Source organism: Leptidea sinapis, chromosome 36 (genome assembly GCF_905404315.1).
Source record: "Leptidea sinapis chromosome 36, ilLepSina1.1, whole genome shotgun sequence".
Classification (NCBI taxonomy): domain Eukaryota; kingdom Metazoa; phylum Arthropoda; class Insecta; order Lepidoptera; family Pieridae; genus Leptidea; species Leptidea sinapis.
The window spans coordinates 1,830,250-1,847,927 of NC_066300.1; the positions used below are offsets into that span (position 1 = coordinate 1,830,250).

Here is a 17,678-nt window from a genome sequence, read left to right on the forward strand (position 1 = left end):
ATCGTCTGCCGCTCCCAACAATGATTCAAAACTCTGTTTTAAACATGATAAAAATCTGCTCTCCTCCTCTCGGAGCCGATGTTTGTGAACGGACAATGCGGCAGTAAGGCGGAGAACCATTCTACGCTTTTTAAACAGTTCAATGTTTTGCAGAAAAATACATTTTGATTTATTTTCTTTCAAATCCTTCATGCGAAGGATAACTTCACATTTGCATAATATTATCACAGATGTATTATTATAATAGAAGGATATATTGGATATATTTTGTCTCTTGCATATATGAGTGAATTTGTCTTTTTTGTAAAAGAAATTAATGCTGAAATACCTCGTGCATGCGGCGGCGCGCCCACATCTCGTCACGCACCATCATACGCTGCGCCTTCGCCTCTGCCAACTTGCGCTGGTGCATGGACGGCTTCACCTTCACCTCCAGGTCTGGTTGGACCTGCATAAGAAAAATTAACAATAGTAACAATCAAAGCTTAGGAATTACACTGAACAGTCAATTAAACAGAACTAAGTCCAAATTTTATGTATTTAATAAATTTATGAAATGTTTAGTTGTTCACTAATAGAGAATATTTAACATTAAGGAGAGTTAAGTTTTTTCTATCACTAGTGAAATGAAAGCTACAGTACAAAGTACCTTCGAATTTGAAGTGCCATAACTTATTAAATAATATTGTCTAACAAATGTAACAATGGCAAATATATGTATTGTAGTTATGCTATTGTAGTTTAGAAAATATCTTGAATTAGGCGTTAATTTGCAGAAAATATTATAATATAATTTTCCAATTAACACTAGAAAATAACCTAAGTGTTAAAATACGAATAGAAAGTATAAAATTCTTTGACGCAGCAGATTAAATAATAATATGAAACATACAATCTGTGTCATCAGAAATCACAAGTGGAAGTGTAAATGTTTGGAGACTCTTGCATCAGATTGTACAAATTGTATTTAAAATAAAATTGATTTGGGAGTAGTGGTCGATGGTAAAATGTGTTTTTGACATTAGCACGTTTAATTTTTGAGATAAATGAATTAAAACAGTAATTAAAAAGTTTTGATTATTTTTTGTGATATGTAAGAAATTGGAACAATCTCAAAGTGTAAGATGACCATCCTCATATGAAGTTGTAATCATACGACAATCGGAACTCTTGGCAACCCCGAGGGGTCGCCAGGCTCGACGACCGCCTCAAACCTTTTACTAAGTAATCACCGGACGGCGGCGGCGAGTGAGTGAGTGGGTGAGTGAGTGGGTGTGGCCAACCTTCTTCTTGTACTGCAGGCGGTGGCGCCGCCCCTTCATGTGCATCTCCTTGGCGTTGGGGTCGTTGAACTTGCAGTCGCACAGCTTGCAGTTGAAGCTGGTGGGCTTGCCGTCGTCGCCGCGCAGCTCCTCGATGTAGTCCTGCCCCACGGGCTGCACGTCGTCGTCGTCGGGCTCGTCGCCTGCCGCCGCCGCACCGTCACCGCCCACCGTGCTGAGCCCGCCCCGCGCCACGAACGCTATCTTGGCCGCGCCGCCCACCGCCGCGCTCTCTAACGGAAACATCAAATTTTCTCTTTGGGGTGGGCCTTTCGTTAACTGTGCGTATTTAGATACGGAAGGAAATTAAAATCCCGAAGAAAATCAGGTCTCGCTATCTTTCAGTTTTCATGAAAATATAATTGATCGACCGTTATTGTGAGGGTCGAATGGCGGTATTTTATATTTTAACAGCCAATACTTAGATTCAAAAGACATAAAAAGCCCATGTGACACACTCCATATCTGTAGCGAGAAAATTTGATTTAGCCGATTGATATAAAGAATACTAATAATTTAGTTTGGCGGGCGGGCGGTCGCGATACAGATATGACGTTGTGGCGCCCGGGCCTTGGTCGGGCTCAGCACGGTCGGCACAAACATGCTCCCAAATATTATTGTGGAACATCTTTGTTAGCATTGTTAGTTTATTCTTAATTAAAATTGTTTAAATTTATATATATACATGTTAAGTAGCTAGCGAATACGATTTTACATATCTCAAATTAAGATACTTTTAAATATTTGTAATACATCGTCATACTTATTTTAACGTAACCTTTCTAAATAGTTTTGATCCCAAGGCTGTTTGCACTGTGATTATTATGCCCTATAAAATTTACACGATAAACTATTATATTACTATTATTTATTGCAATCCCAAGAAACTGACCATTAAAGAATTCTTTATTCTTTTAATATAACTATCTAATAACAAAAATAAATAATTTAAAATATTCTGAATGGGTTGAGAATAACATAATTTTAGGTTCAGTGTGCTATTTTTCTACACATTTTCAGTGCCATAAAAGCATAATACAAAATAATACTGAATAATTTGCCAATTTGCCCTCAATCAAATCTCGGTCAGCCCCACAATTGACGATGGTATTAACTGTTCACACAGTCGTCATGTTCACACAAGTGTGTACCTGGCTGCAGCTTGGTGGGCTCGGTGGAGGGGATGGGCTTGCCCAACATGGTGTGCAGCTTCACGACCTTCTGGTGCTTGATGCCGCGCACGTGGGCCGCGTACGCGTCGGCGCCCGTACACGTCACGTCACACAGCTCGCAGCGCAGCGCCGCGCCCGCGCCGCGACCTCCCGCGGCGTTGCTGCTCGCCTTGGCCGCCGCCTCCTTCTTCTTGTGCTTCTGGCCTTCCAGGTGCTCCTTGTAGGTCTGAGTACCGATTATGGGGAACCATTTAACGATATAAAGTGACGAGACTGTGAGGAAAAACTATACTACAGGGTGATCTTTTGAGAGGAGCGGTGCTGACGAGACTTAGAGGAAAGTCGTGAAAGGACTCATGCCCTCGATTTGTATAAAACAAATAACTACATTTTTTTTTAATTTCTTGAACTTTTGACGGAATTCGACCCGAATTATTTTAGTAATTCACTTCTATGCAAAGTTTGATACTTATCAGCAACAGAGCCCATTGGTCCAATAATACAGGATTTTTTTTTAAATCAATCAGATCGATTTCCGTCAAAATTTCAAGATATTTTAAAAAACTAAATATGCATTTATTGGTTTCTTATAAATCGAGGGCAAGACTACCTTCACGACTTTCCTCTAAGTCTCGTTGTTCGCGACTTGGCTATCACCACCCTTCTCAAAACCACTCTGTATAGCAACACGATGTCACATCGAAACAAACAGGTCTGACACAAACAGAGGCGTGCATTTACTTTCTACGAGAGCTGCACTAAAAGTATCGGGAATCAAGGAAGTGACACAACATTACTATTTAAAAATGAATTTATTGCTTTTCGAAGTATTCTCCGCGAATTTTGACACATCTTTCCATACGATGGAACCAATCATTGAAGTAACCATTCCATTCGGAATTTGGGGTGTCCAAAATGGCCGTTTTGTAGGCGTTATGAACGCCTACGCTTCTTCAGGTGACAAAAATCTCTGACCACGCAATTTATTCTTTATTTTAGGGAAAGTATAGAAATCATTAAGGCTTAGGTCGGGGCTGTACGGCGGATGGTCTAATAATTCTATGTTTTCTTGCTCTAAAAACGGTGTGAATACTCGCATTGTCGTGATGGAAGATGATGCGGCGGTTGCAGTTCTCTTTACGGAGTTCAGAAACGACCTGTGGCAAACAAATGCTAGCATACCATTCTGCATTAACCGTTCTTGGTCCCTCAAGAGGAATAGTCGCAACATGGCCGGTTTTGAAGACAAACGTGGCCACCATTTTTTTTTTGCAACACTCCGTGAGCGAACAATTTTTGTTGGCTTTAACTCATTTTCGAACACCCAAACGCGTGACTGGTTTTTTGTTTCGGGTTCGTACGTGTATATACAGGATTCGTCACCTGATACGATGTTGTATACAGCATTTGAGGATCCTGCGTGGAATCTTTCGAGAGTTCTGACGCACCAATAACGCAAGCCGCTTTTTGCTCTTCACAGAGCAAATGCGGTATCCATCGGGAAAACAACTTTTTTAGACCTAATTGTTCATGAAGATTATTTGTATTTGACTCATGCCAATGTCTAAAGTTGCCTGAATTTCACAGTTTGTCACATGTAGATCTTCCTCAATCAGCTTACGCACAGCATCAACGTTTTCTTTGGTGACTGCAGTTTTTGGACGACCTTGATGGGGATCATCACTGAGCTTGACACGTCCACGTTGAAATTCAGCAAACCAGCGATAAATTGTGGTTTTCGATGGGCTTCATCACCAAATGCAGAAATCATCCGGTCAACACATTGTTTTTGTGTTAAACCACTTCGAAAGTCATAATAAATCATCGCTCTAGAATTTTCTCGAGTCAATTCCATTTTCTCAACGACTAAACAAGTTTGAAAAGACCTTGTGACAAGACCGATAATCTTATTTTAAATAAATAAATGGTATTCGATTTTAAAAACCAAGGAGTTTTCAATTAAAAAGATTAAAATATGACAGGAACAGTGGAAAAATTCCATTCCCGATACTTTTAGTGCAGCCCTCGTATCAAGGTAGGCACTGTAGATCTAATTTGTCGTAGTTGAGCTTTGGAATAAGCAAAGCTTAAGCGTAAGGAAAAATTGTATGAGTAGGTGTTCAATAGAAGTTTAGTAATAAAATAACAGAACCAAACAAAACTAAATTAACTTTAACACTAGTGCTATATTTATGTAGATTCATAACGAGGTAGGCACTGCCTAATTACCTATATGTATATGATATGCACGCCCCTAGGCACAATACTGTTTAGCTGCAGCAAGTGGCGCCGCAGTGTAAGTTTATAACTCGCATGCTGACAAATACAACTACTCCTATTTCATGATTTCTGTCCCAACCCCTGTATGTTTCGGCCCCCTCACCTGCGGCCCGGCACAGGAGATGCGACACACGTCACAGTAGTGCAGCTGCTGCGCCTTGGGCGGAGGCTTCGGCCGGCGCGCTTGCCCGGCACCCACTCCGCTCTTGTTGTAGCTCTTCCAACCCCCGCTGTACATTGAACATATTACATTGTACTGGCTTATATTATTCACCAATTCAAAGAGAAGCCTATGTAATTAGGTGCTAATATGTTAAGCCTGGATCTTTTTAATCTTGTGGCTCTTGAAGAAAGAAAAACAAACAACTTTACACGCCACGCTTTGGAATGGAACTAACAAGAAATCAAGGTAGGGGGTCCCGTCCCCACTCTGCTGAATTTAAAGTCTTGGGTGACTTCAACGGGCATAATGCCGAATGTCTCAGGTTACGCACCACAGACTACGCGATGGCGTGTGGTCTGTCAAAATCAAATAAAAAAAGGTCTTTCATCACGATAGACCAAACATCTTTAGCTACTCAGCAAAAATTATGATAATTTGTCTGGGGGGTATGTTAATCCTTTTTCTTTTGCTATATAGCTCTGACATTGCACATTTCGATTTCCATTTTTTACTCTCTTCAGCAACATAAAGAGAGGACGGCCAAAATTACTTGTCGAGTTTTTATAGTCAATGCCTTACACGAGTACGGTTGAGAATTGAAAAAATCACACAAAATTTTATCAATGATACGTTACTATTTCTCAATGCTATGAATTGTAATAGGATACTGCATTATTTTTGTTATTTTGAGGTTAACAAAACCGAGTTAATATATTTATCAAGAATGGGTTGCAATTCATGAACAAATCTTTGTGAAGGTTATGGTACATATCCCATTACAATGTAGAATATAAGTAAGGAAAGAAAACTCACGTGGGTGCGGCTGGCTTGGTCTGCTGCGCGACGTACATGGTTGTTGCGTTGTAGAGCGCTGTATCATAAGCAGAGGTGGTCCTGTTAGTCGCCGCTATAACACCACCATCGCTCTCATTGTGCGAACTACACACTACACTCGCTTCTCAATACAAAATAAATAACTGATCATGTCTAATTTAGGCCTGACTGTTGCGCTGTCCCATACTTCCTTCCATGAGAGACACAGAAAGTGAAACATCAAGGTTTGGGTAGGATTAAAAACTGAAGCCAAAAAGTGCAAATTATTTGAATATAATAATAACAGTTCATTGCCCCAATATCATATCAGCAGATGATGTTTCTTTCACAAGCAAACAGGAGTCGAACCCGAAAGCTTTTAGAAGATATGAAAGCTAGTCATTACACTTCAAACTATAGTACTAAATACCTAAGATTGTTCTCTATTAAAAACAATGAAACTATTCATGCTAACAACTTCTTATAATAATTTTTTGGTTTATTAAATATATTCTGCATTAAAATGTTTCATGGAATTTTTATTTTGACAAAGCATTCAAACATATTACGTGGAGGCTTGTTATTAGATTTTAGTTTTGTAAAAATGTCTGGATGTTGTTTCCAAAACAAAATAATCTGAAGCGCACAGAAAACCCACATAATAATATAACACATATATTTGTTGGAAATAAAAATTTCATTTTACTTATTACTAAAATTATAGGTAGGCAATTCAATACAGTATTATCAAATAGTAAGCGGATCTCTGCTATTGTCTTTTACAGAACCTTAATCATAGAGAATAATTAAAAAAGAAGCCAGAGACAGCTATGTCCAGAGTGGACAACAGAAAGTTGTCACCACTGATTTAGAATCATGGGAATATAACACAGTGAAGTTAAGAAAATAAAAGTTATTTATGCAACTGTTTTGTAATAAGGGGTATTAAAACATGAATGTTGATATATCGAAGCTGAGTGTGATAATAGTATCACATGAGTGTTTTAATATCTAATTATCAACACTTGCATACCAGACTTTATCTACACCCAGAATATGAATCCTCTAAAAGATTCTGGAAAAGTTAGCTTACTGCTAACATTATAACACCAGTCCTAGTAGTAACCTAATATCATTAAATACTGATTATATACAAATAACTAAGTATTAATGAAATAATTATTTATTTAAGTAGTAATTTACATTGCAATAATTAAAATTCACTCGAATATAATGTTCTTTTGCAGGATTTTAAATGAATCGCTCATTTCTTGTAAACTAAACAATAAAAACATCGAAGAAAAATGGCGGGGATTCGAATAACCTACTTTTTTACGGCGCGCGACGTTCTGGTAGTGTGGAACGCTAGTAAAAGAAAATGTTGTTATTTTGAAATTCGTATAGATACCACGCATCGAGCATTAAGAATGTGGCTGTCTGTTGAAACTCTTTGCGCATAAAGGAATCGAAAAAAAAAATATAGGACTGTTGTTATGAAATTCAGTACAACATTACAACACTCGTTTGGATGATGGTGTTTTAATGTTGGCAATAAGCTAACTGTTTCGGAATCTTTAATAGAGGATTTAAGCATGGGTGTAGATAAATGTTATTTAGTGTATTTGAATCAGAATGAGGTGGTAACTCACGCTTGGGGGTCTGCGCGGCGGGGGCGGTGTACTGCGGCGGGTACGACGCCGCGGCCGTGGTGGCCGTGTACACGCTGCCGTAGGCCGGCTTGGCGGCGCCGCCGCGACCGCCGCCCTGGATTATGATGTTGTTCTGCGGAACACACCTCGACTCAACTTGGTCTTTATCTAAACATTAAAACTGTGACACTTTTACTGACTATCATTTACTCAACAATTTATACTTCATATTTGTACACACAGATAATATTACGATGAAACCATGTCACTGCATCTATAATGCATGTCACTTTTAAAGAGTATGTGATATATAAATAACACAGGGTGTAGGGCTTCCAATTCCGCGGCCTGTATTTAATCTCGGTATTTGCGGGATCCCGAATATTTAAAATATGCATATTTTAAAACAATGAATTTGTCAACTCCACATTTACTTACGTCTATATTACTATTAAAATAACATCAATCAAATGACACTGCTTTTTTCACAAAAAAAAAACAATAACAAATTCTGAATAAAAAGCAAATCAAAACAAAACAAATCGTTTTCAAAACTCCACCAAGCGAAATTAAAAATCACCCAAAAAAAACAATACATTTTAAAGTGATAAATTATTAAGTTTGAAACTGAAACTGTTTGCAAAGAAAACACGACACGTCCAAACAGTCGTCTGCCAAACTACTGCGTATTTTAGACGCAATATAGCAGCAGAAAATGCCCTTTTTGCTTCCACACTTGTGGGCGGTATGAAACATTCATTCACGTACAAACCCTTAAAAGAATATATCAATTAACTTCACGAAAACACGAAACAGTTAACAAATTAAGTTATTAAGAATACTATTTCATGCAGATTATCCTATTTTGCATCGCATGCAAGTTTTTTTCAATCCCGCAATTCCCGCGTATTCCGCGCCTGTAATCCAACATCTAGCAGGATTGGAAGCCATAACAGTGTCTGAAGACAAAGGTTTTCAACCAGTATGTGTTGCCAGAAATGACTTATGGTACGGTATACAGACGTGGTCGCTAACTATGGGTCTTATAAGAAAGCTCATGGTCGCTCGGAGGGCAATAGAGAGGGCTATGCTCGGAGTTTCCCTGCGAGATCGAATCAGGTATGAGGAGATCCGGATGAGAGTCAAAGTTACCGACAGTCCAAATGATTACGAAACTCAAGTGGCAGCGGGCAGGGCACAAAGTTCGACGGAGAGATGGCCGTCGGGGCAGTAAAGTCCTCGAATGGCGACAACGTACCGGAAGACGCAGTGTTGGGAGGCCCCCCACAAGACGGACCGACGATCGGGACAAGATCGCCAGAATACGTTGGATGAGGTCAGCGCAGGGCCGATCGTCGTGGAAATCTTTGGGGGATAATGGTGAAAAAAATGATGATGTATCATCATTCGCAAATAGAGCATGAAAAATGCTAACCGCTTTATGCAGGTATTTGTTTCGAATCAATCGACTATCTACTACCACACAAATGAATTTAATATGAGTAAGTTTTAAGAATATTAAATGATTGCTGAACAACGTAACTTGTCAGAGATATGTGTCTAGTTGTAGAGTTTGCTCTACAATAATTATCCTTGCACAATGTTCACCGTAACTCTACTTTGAGTTTTTAAATGTTGTGTACCTATCATTTACCATGGAAATCTTTGGGGGAGGCCTTGTCCGGCAGTGGACATGTTCCGGCTGATGATGAATGTGATATATACACATACACGGACTAGACGACTTTTCGACGTTGGTCAACCGCGTACTAATTATGGCAGACATTCTGTTTTGCACAGGATAGTAAATTTATACGAAAAAAAAATTAAAGATATTGACATTTTTTCCATCAGCCATAATAAATTTATTAACTCAGTGATCGAGCACATGTCCCAAGCTGACAACGATGCCCATTAGACTGAATACTACACACTACTCACAACTCATAACACTCTCACATATTCATACACACTATACACATATCTATTTAATAATCATGTATCACAAGCACACACTATTCAGGATTTTTTCTTCTTTATTTTATATAATTACGTACCATTTATTTGTCAGCGTTATTATTTCATTATAATTTAATCTGCCAAACTTTGTTAAAGGCAATACATGTATATAGTTTATAGAATTAATCTGTAGAATAGAAACGCTGTAAAGTTTGCTTAAAATAAATAAATAAATAAAATAAAATATTACCTGTGCGTAGGTGGCGGGCGTGGAGTAGGCTGGCTTGGCGGCCGTGTCGTAGGCGGGCTGCGTCTGCGGCGCGGCGGCGGGGTAGGCGGCGGCGGCCTGCTGGTAGTAGGCGCTCTTGCTGGCGTCGTACGCCGACGCGGCGGCCGCGGCCGCGTGCGCGTGCGCGTGGGCCGCTGCTGGCACACGGGGGGTTAGACTTGGTGCCACTCAAACTATGTGTCCTATGTGTAAGGCTCCTGTGCACGGGAAGCCGGCTAGATTATGGGTACCTCAACGACGCCTATTTCTGTCGTGAAGCAGTAATGTGTAAACATTACTGTGTTTCGAACTGAAGGGTGCCGTGGCTAGTGTAATTACTGGGCAAATGAGACTTAACATCTTATGTTTCAAGGTGACGAGCGCAATTGTAGTGCCACTCAGAATTTTTGGGTTTTTCAAGAATCCTGAGAGACACTGTATTGTAATGGGTATGGCGTATCAATTACCATCCAAGTACCTGCACGTCCTACTCGTCTCGTCCCTTATGTTAATTAAAAAAAAGCTGGCAACGTACTGTCCATGTAAATTATGTCAGCTTGGGTGACACCAAGTCAGTCTAGTTGGTCAAAACATTGCAATTTGGTGCATGAAAAAATTTCATTGGTTTTCTTAAAAATGTATTGAAAAGTTAAAAATATGTCATGTGTAGCAGTATTTTGTTGATCCAGAACAAAAGAAGACCCAGAATTATCACTTCATATGTAAGCAAATAACAACAAATCTATATATATATATATATATATATATATAAGAGATTTCCACATATTTAGTCACTCATCACTATGGAACACACTCTGGAACCATTAGAGCTAAAGACTTGAAATTTGGTAGGAATATTCCATTCGCCAAATAGAGGTCAACTAAGAACAGATTTTACAAAATTCCACCCGCAAGAGTTTTTTTTAATTATGAACAGAACAAAATCTGTCAGGTCAGCTAATAAGTGATATAATAATAGAGGGGTAAAATTTTATTAATTCTGCTAGTCTGTCAGATGAAAGTTATAAGTGTGTCTCAAAATTAAAAACAGTTTTTACTAATGATAATTCCAGTCACCTTTTTGATTATGAAATATACTTAAGTTATTATTGTATACATACATCATATTTTTACAGTGTAAACTGATTTTCCTTGCTATTATGTACTGTCCCATTTATAAACTATTGTATCCCTTTCAATATAGACTATTATTGGGATAAAACAAAAATTAGAGTTAAATAACTAAGATTAAAGAAAAGAGAATTAGTGCATTTTATTTCAGTAGTATAATAATGGTGGCCTCCCATTCAACTCCAATGCGCTCTAAATATTGTCCCAAACACTTGCTAGGGCCTCAATATCAGAAATATCCCTTTCATGCCAACTCTCCCCTAATCTCTTACTATATTAATACATTGTTCTTATTTAAAAATTATTTGTTATATATATGGCCAACAAATATAAGACACACTTAAGCTGATTAATTACCCATGATGGGCGTCGTTTGTTGATAAGCCAGAGAGTTGTTTGTATGATATAAACAAACTAATGTATTGTTACGCATCTGAAACTTAAATTTGACGCCATACCTTGTGTAGCAGCGGCTGCCTGGTACGCTGTATCGTAGCTGGTGGCTGCAGCACGCTGGGTCCCGTAAGTCGCGGCTGTCGCAGCCGGCGCCACAGCGTACCCTGTCTGACCGCCGTAAGCGGCACTGGCTGTTGCCGCGCTAAAAATTACATGATACACGATTCAAACAACTAATACTCCAGGTTTTAACAAAATTAACAGGGATCAATACTAATAAGACGCCATTTTGATTACACAGAATATGCTTACCAGGCTGCGTGCCAGGCTATATGACGATATAATGCGCTTCTAATCAATATCTCAAGTAATTCATAAAACTCGACTTACCCATATTGGGTTCCACCATGTGTGAACCCAAAATAGTTATTTGCAGCCATTATTCATCCAGTCAAATCACGATAAAACAAAAATTCCTCACTGTGCAAAACGAGTCGACACATCAAGTCACCGGCGTTTGGTCTTTGACAGATAAAACAACGATAATTTTTTTTTAATTTATTTAGTGGCACGGGATGCAAGTCCATAGGCCAAAAAACAACGATAATGGCGACAAGTGCTGCCAACTCTGATAATTGATTATTTAAAAAAATGTAAAATAAAAAAATTTAAAAAGAACAAATACGTTCTCACAAGCATTATATAGTATGGATTGCATAAAATATCAAATAAATAGAAATAAAGAATACTTGTCCACAGAAGTATCGCAAAATTAATTATTTAATAAAAATACTTTAAATTGAAGAAGTGAAATATTCAGACAAGATAAATATTAATAAAGGTGATAAGAGTGAACATTGACCTCTGGAACGATGCGCGAAAGCGGCAAATCGTTGGCTTCAACTTTGATTCTATGATAATTTGTGTCCTGTGTGTCCTGCATCACAGCTTCCTTGAATTTTCTCGAGCAGAAGTACGAAGCTACTGTCACAGATCTGTCTGAAAAAACCAAGTTAATAATCCAGCTTCAAACTGATAACGTAAACCTGACAACAGTAGTAAGGGCTTTGGAAACCTGATTAGTGTCTATGGAAACACAATCCCGTGCAGCAAACATAGAAATTCACTGCATCCCTGAATTCAAAACTGAAAGTCTACCAATCACAATTAATCAACTTGCTACCGCAATAAATTTTAATCTATCCAATACGGACGGAGTTGCATGTTCAAGAATTGCCAAGACTAACAAGGAATCCTCTCGACCACGAACCGTCCTCGTGAAGTTTTCTAGCCCTAGGATTCGTGACTCATTTTTTGCCGCTGCTCTAAATTTCAATAGAAAAGTGAAGTGCAACGAAGACAAATTGAACACAAGCCATCTAGGTATTAGCGGTGAAAAAAAACCCATTTACATCTGCCACTTGCAGTTAAAACATTGCACGCCAAAGCCCGCATAAAAGCTAGAGAACTTAATTACAGATTTGTTTGGGTCAAAAACGGTAAAATATTTATGCGTAAGTGTCCTAATTCTAATTATAAGTATATTAAAGATTCCGATTGCCTGAACAATATTACTGCTTAGCTTGAATGGTTATCCCTCAGTTATATTCAAACAAAGTCAAATCCCTTAGTTGCTACTATCAAAACGTTAGAGGTCTAAACTGTACTCTACAAAACTTTCGACAGCGAGTTATTTGTAATAATTTTGATCTAATTGTCTTAACTGAAACATGGCTGAACAGTAGCGTTTTTGATTCCTAAATCCTTGATGATCGATATGTGGTTTACAGAAGGGATCGCGAAACTTCTGCCTTAGCGAAACATAAAAATTCGGGTGGAGGAGTTCTCATAGCTGTATCTAAACTGCTCCAGTCTCAACGGCAGCTTGAATGGGAAAGTAATAATGAGGATTTATGGGTCTCAATCAGTATAGGAGGAATAAAAAAACTTAATTTATGTGGCATTTATCTTCCACCACCTGTTAGCAAGACAACAATTGAAGCATTTATTGAAAATGTCAATATGGTTCTAGATTCCCTTCCCGAATCGCATGAAGACTCCACCTTAATACAAGGCGATTTAAATTTGAAATCAATCACGTGTTTTTCTGAAGACGGTAGCAAAAATATTATCAACAATGGAAACTCTGCCATTAATAGGTTATTTATTGATTTTCTCCAAGTGAGTGGTTTCACTCAATGTAATGATGTGCTAAATTTTAAGGGCAATTCTCTCGACCTCGTATTGGGCAATGAACATACAGTAACAGTAACTGAATGCGTATCTCCATTGCGGGATGTAGACCCATATCACCATCCGCTTCATATTAATGTACGTACTAGCTTACCAAAATACAACAGTTTCATGAAATCTCGATACAGATACAATTTCTTCAAATCTAACTTTACAAATATTATAAATAACCTCAACCAAGTGAATTGGCTTGAAGAACTGAACAAATGCACGAATGTTAATATAATGATTGAAAAATTTTATATAATTCTAGAATCTGTAATTAATAAGCACGTGCCTAAAACCAAACCACGCAGCTGTAAATATCCTGTTTGGTTTCCACCTAATCTCATACGCCTGCTTAGGCTGAAAAATAAATGTCACAAAAGATTAAAAAAATACAATAACCCAATGGATAGCATTGAATTCCAATATTAAGGAAAAGATTGTGACCACTTAATAACTACCTCGTACAATAATTACATTTGCTCAATCGAACAAAAAATAGCTAATAATCCCAAATACTTCTGGACTCATATTAAGAACTTGCGTAGGAGCACTAATAACTATCCCTCCACAATGAATTTAGGTACAATTACAGCCTCTTAACACTCAAAATATCACTGAGCTTTTTGCATCTCATTTTTCTTCCGTCTACGACAATAGCTCAACTTTAAATAATAGAATAACCCTAACTAACAGTGAACCTTAGACATATGTTGGAAATATATATCTTACTGCTGGTGACGTCTCTAAAAAACTAAAAAGACTTGATTGTTCCAAAGGTGGCGGTCTGGACAATATCCCTCCACTCTTCTTTAATAGGTGTTCTGAAGTTCTCTCGGTTCCGCTAGCAATCATTTATAATTACTCCTTGAGCACCGGTACTTTTCCAGACAAATGGAAAGAAGCAAAAGTTGTGCCTATATTTAAAAAAGGGTCCAATAACTCCGTGTCTAATTTTCGACCAATTTCAATTTTAAGCGTAGCGTCAAAAGTTTTCGAAAGCCTAGTAGATGAGCACTACAGCTATCAAAAACAACTTTACTCCTCATCAACATGGTTTTATCAAAGGTAAATCAACGAATACTAATTTATTTAGCTTCACCAATGAAGTAATTAATGCACTAGACAACAATCAGCAGGCAGATGCAATATACACAGACTTTTCAAAGGCTTTTGATAAAGTTAACCACAACTTGCTACTAACACAGTCAAAGAATTTTGGGATTGTTATATATTAATATCTGTTGATACCCTGTTAAACTGGTGTGAAACTTATCTTTGTAAGCGACCCAACACTGTTGTTCTTAATGGATTTAGTTCAAAACCTTACCTTGCAACATCTGGAGTTCCTCAGGGATCAGTGCTCGGACCGTTATTTTTCAATGTCTTTATTAACAGCATAAGTAACATATTTAAATTTTCAAAAGTATATTTATTTGCCGATGATCTCAAACTATTACGAGTGATTAGAAACCCTGCAGATGCTCAGCTACTACAAAGTGATATCGATCGTTTAATTCAGTGGTGCATAATCAGCAACATGCAGCTCAATGTCTACTCCGCGTCTACGTCATAAGTTACGATACTGTGTTTACCGCTAATTAGCTATGAACTGCTTGGGATGTAAGAAAGCTGTCAGCCAGTCTGACTTACTTAAATGTGTTGCATGTAAAGCGTGCTATCACTACCAATGCATTGATTACTCGTCATCATATTCTAAGTCAAATATTAGAGAACTGAATCGATCGTGGCGCTGCGAGTCATGTGCAAATATTACTCGTAGAACTAGAAATGATGATACTCCCGTAGGATCGCGACATAGGCTGAACAATGTTCCAGTGGCTTCGGCTCAATCACTGCCTGCTTCCCAACCCTCTCATGGCAAAATTTCAAGCAATGACTCACTTGATAACTCTTTTTCTAAATCAATTAATTCGAATAATGGGTGTGAACCACTCAATATTGATTCAAGAGCTACAATCAACATGAGACAATTTAGTGAGCTTATTGATTTAAAGTTAGATAGTATCAGATCTACACTCTCCCTTGAAATTCAGGAAAAAGTGAAATCTGAAGTGAAAGCTGTTGTGAAAGCTGTTGTGGAAACAATTAAACAAGAGTTTACTGAAACTACAGACTTTATATCTAAAGAACAAAAAGACACAAGAACAAATCTTGATCAGGCTATTAAGAGAATTACTGAACTCGAAGCACAGAAAGCCAAGGTACAATCTGATATGGCTAAGTTGGAGTATCGTCTTTGTCAATCCGAAAAAGCTTCAAGGAGCTGTAACTTAGAGGTTCAATGTATTCCAGAGCGCCGGAATGAGAACTTAGCCATGTTGTTTAAGAAGCTTTGTGAACAAATAAAAATGCCCATATCGGACAGTGATATACGCTCGTGTCGTCGAATTGCCAAACTTAACCCCTCATCTGACAGGCCTCGAAATGTACTTGTAACACTTCCATCTGAACGTCACCGTGATGCAATTATATCAGGCGTCAAGAGATACAACAGGGGTAATCCGATGGATCATCTAAATTCCGTTCACATCGGAGTTAGTGGAGATAAAATACCTATTTTCGTGGGTGAACACCTTTCAAAGCAATGTAAGGACTTGCATGCAGCCGCGCGACATCTGGCTAAGGATAAGGGATGTAAGTACGTATGGGTTAAATTCGGCCGAGTATATATAAGAAAAGACGACACCTCAACCGCTATTTACATTAAAGATATCATGAGTCTTGAGAAGCTAATTTTGTGATATATATTACTTATTGTTTTGTATAAATATTTAGTTTTAAGGTTATACGTTTATTACGTTATTTGGATTTTTTAATATCAGTTTTTATTATGAAAATATTTTATCAGAATGTTAACCGAATAAGAAGTAAATTAACGGAATTGTACAAAAATATCCTAATTGAGAATTATGATATTATCTGTTTATGCGAAACAAACCTAGATAGCTCTTTCTCTAATAGTGAATTTGTGGATGACAGGTATACCGTATTTCGTAGAGACCGCGAATCTACTTGTTTGTCAAAGCAATCCGGTGGGGGTGTTCTGTTTGGACTTAAGAAAAATCTATTTGCAATAAGACATCCCGAACTTGAAAGCTCATTAGAGGATATATGGATAACAGTACGAGAGAACCGAGGACCTCGTGGATTTAACTTAAATATATACCTTGTATACTTACCTCCCGATCTAAATGTCACTCAATGTCGCACTTTTTATGATAATTGTTGTAATACGCTTTTAAATCTAAACAATTCTAAAACTATTATTCTCGGTGATTTTAATGTGCCTGGTATTACATGGTCGTGCGATAACATTTCCATTCTTCGTCTGTGCCCTAGTAAAGCCTACGATACCAAATCTTCGCTACTTATTGATCTACTGGAGGTGGGTGGCCTGTCGCAATATAATTATGTTCGCAATTCAAATAATCGTACTCTTGACCTTTTTATGACAGATCTGACAGACGTATCTTTATCTGAGAGTTCCCCATTATGTGTGCCCGACCGACACCACCCAGCCATTGAGATCGATGTGTCTATTGAATCCAATATTAAAAATATACAAAACAAATCTATTATGGTGCCTAACTTTCGTAAATGTGACACAAAAAGTTGTATACTACAACTTAATAAAAGCCATAGTGATGTCAACTTGAGTGTTAAATATTTTTATGAAATACTTAACGACACAATAAAAAGAAACACAAAATATAAGCGAATAGGTCGATTGAACTATCCTATTTGGTTTTCAGAATCTTTGAAAGCCTGTATAGAAGAGAAAAATCGTATCCATAAAAAATATAAAAAAACCAATAATCCGAGGGACTTCGACGAGTTTCGGTTATTACGCTCTAGGTCCAAGGCTCTGATTAAGGCTTGTTATAACTCATTCCTTTTAAGTGTGGAAGAGTCGCTTAATAATTCAAACAAACTATTCTTTTCTTATATTAAAAGTAAAAGACTTGGACCGTCAATCCCCGAGACCATTAAGTTTGGTGACAAAATTGCAACTGGTGGTGAAGCCGCAGCCGAACTCTTCTCCGAGTATTTTTCATCAGTTTTTGAACCAGATAGGTACATGAACGATTCTTTATCAAGTCAGCCTACTATTAATTATCCTCTATTTTCAGTGCACATATCTAAAGAGGATATTTTAAAGAAACTCAATGCATTGGATCCTAATAAAGGAGCTGGGCCAGATGGCATTCCTCCCTACTTTATTAAGCATTGCTCAGAGGCTCTGATAGACCCTCTTTACTTGAT

At 37.9% G+C, this 17,678-nt stretch overlaps 1 protein-coding gene across 1 annotated transcript; it reads right to left on the bottom strand.

Annotated features, from left to right (window-relative positions):
* Positions 1-2,418: 2,418 nt before the first annotated feature.
* Positions 2,419-11,683, bottom strand: LOC126975587 (zinc finger RNA-binding protein-like). The gene is made up of 7 exons (XM_050823541.1): positions 11,544-11,683; positions 11,216-11,355; positions 9,609-9,784; positions 7,400-7,532; positions 5,751-5,844; positions 4,878-5,004; positions 2,419-2,720 (listed from the first exon to the last, which is right to left on the bottom strand). Exons 1-7 carry the CDS (start codon positions 11,591-11,593, stop codon positions 2,433-2,435), a joined length of 1,008 nt encoding a protein of 335 aa, XP_050679498.1. The 5' UTR covers positions 11,594-11,683; the 3' UTR covers positions 2,419-2,432.
* Between the last annotated feature and the right edge of the window lie 5,995 nt (positions 11,684-17,678).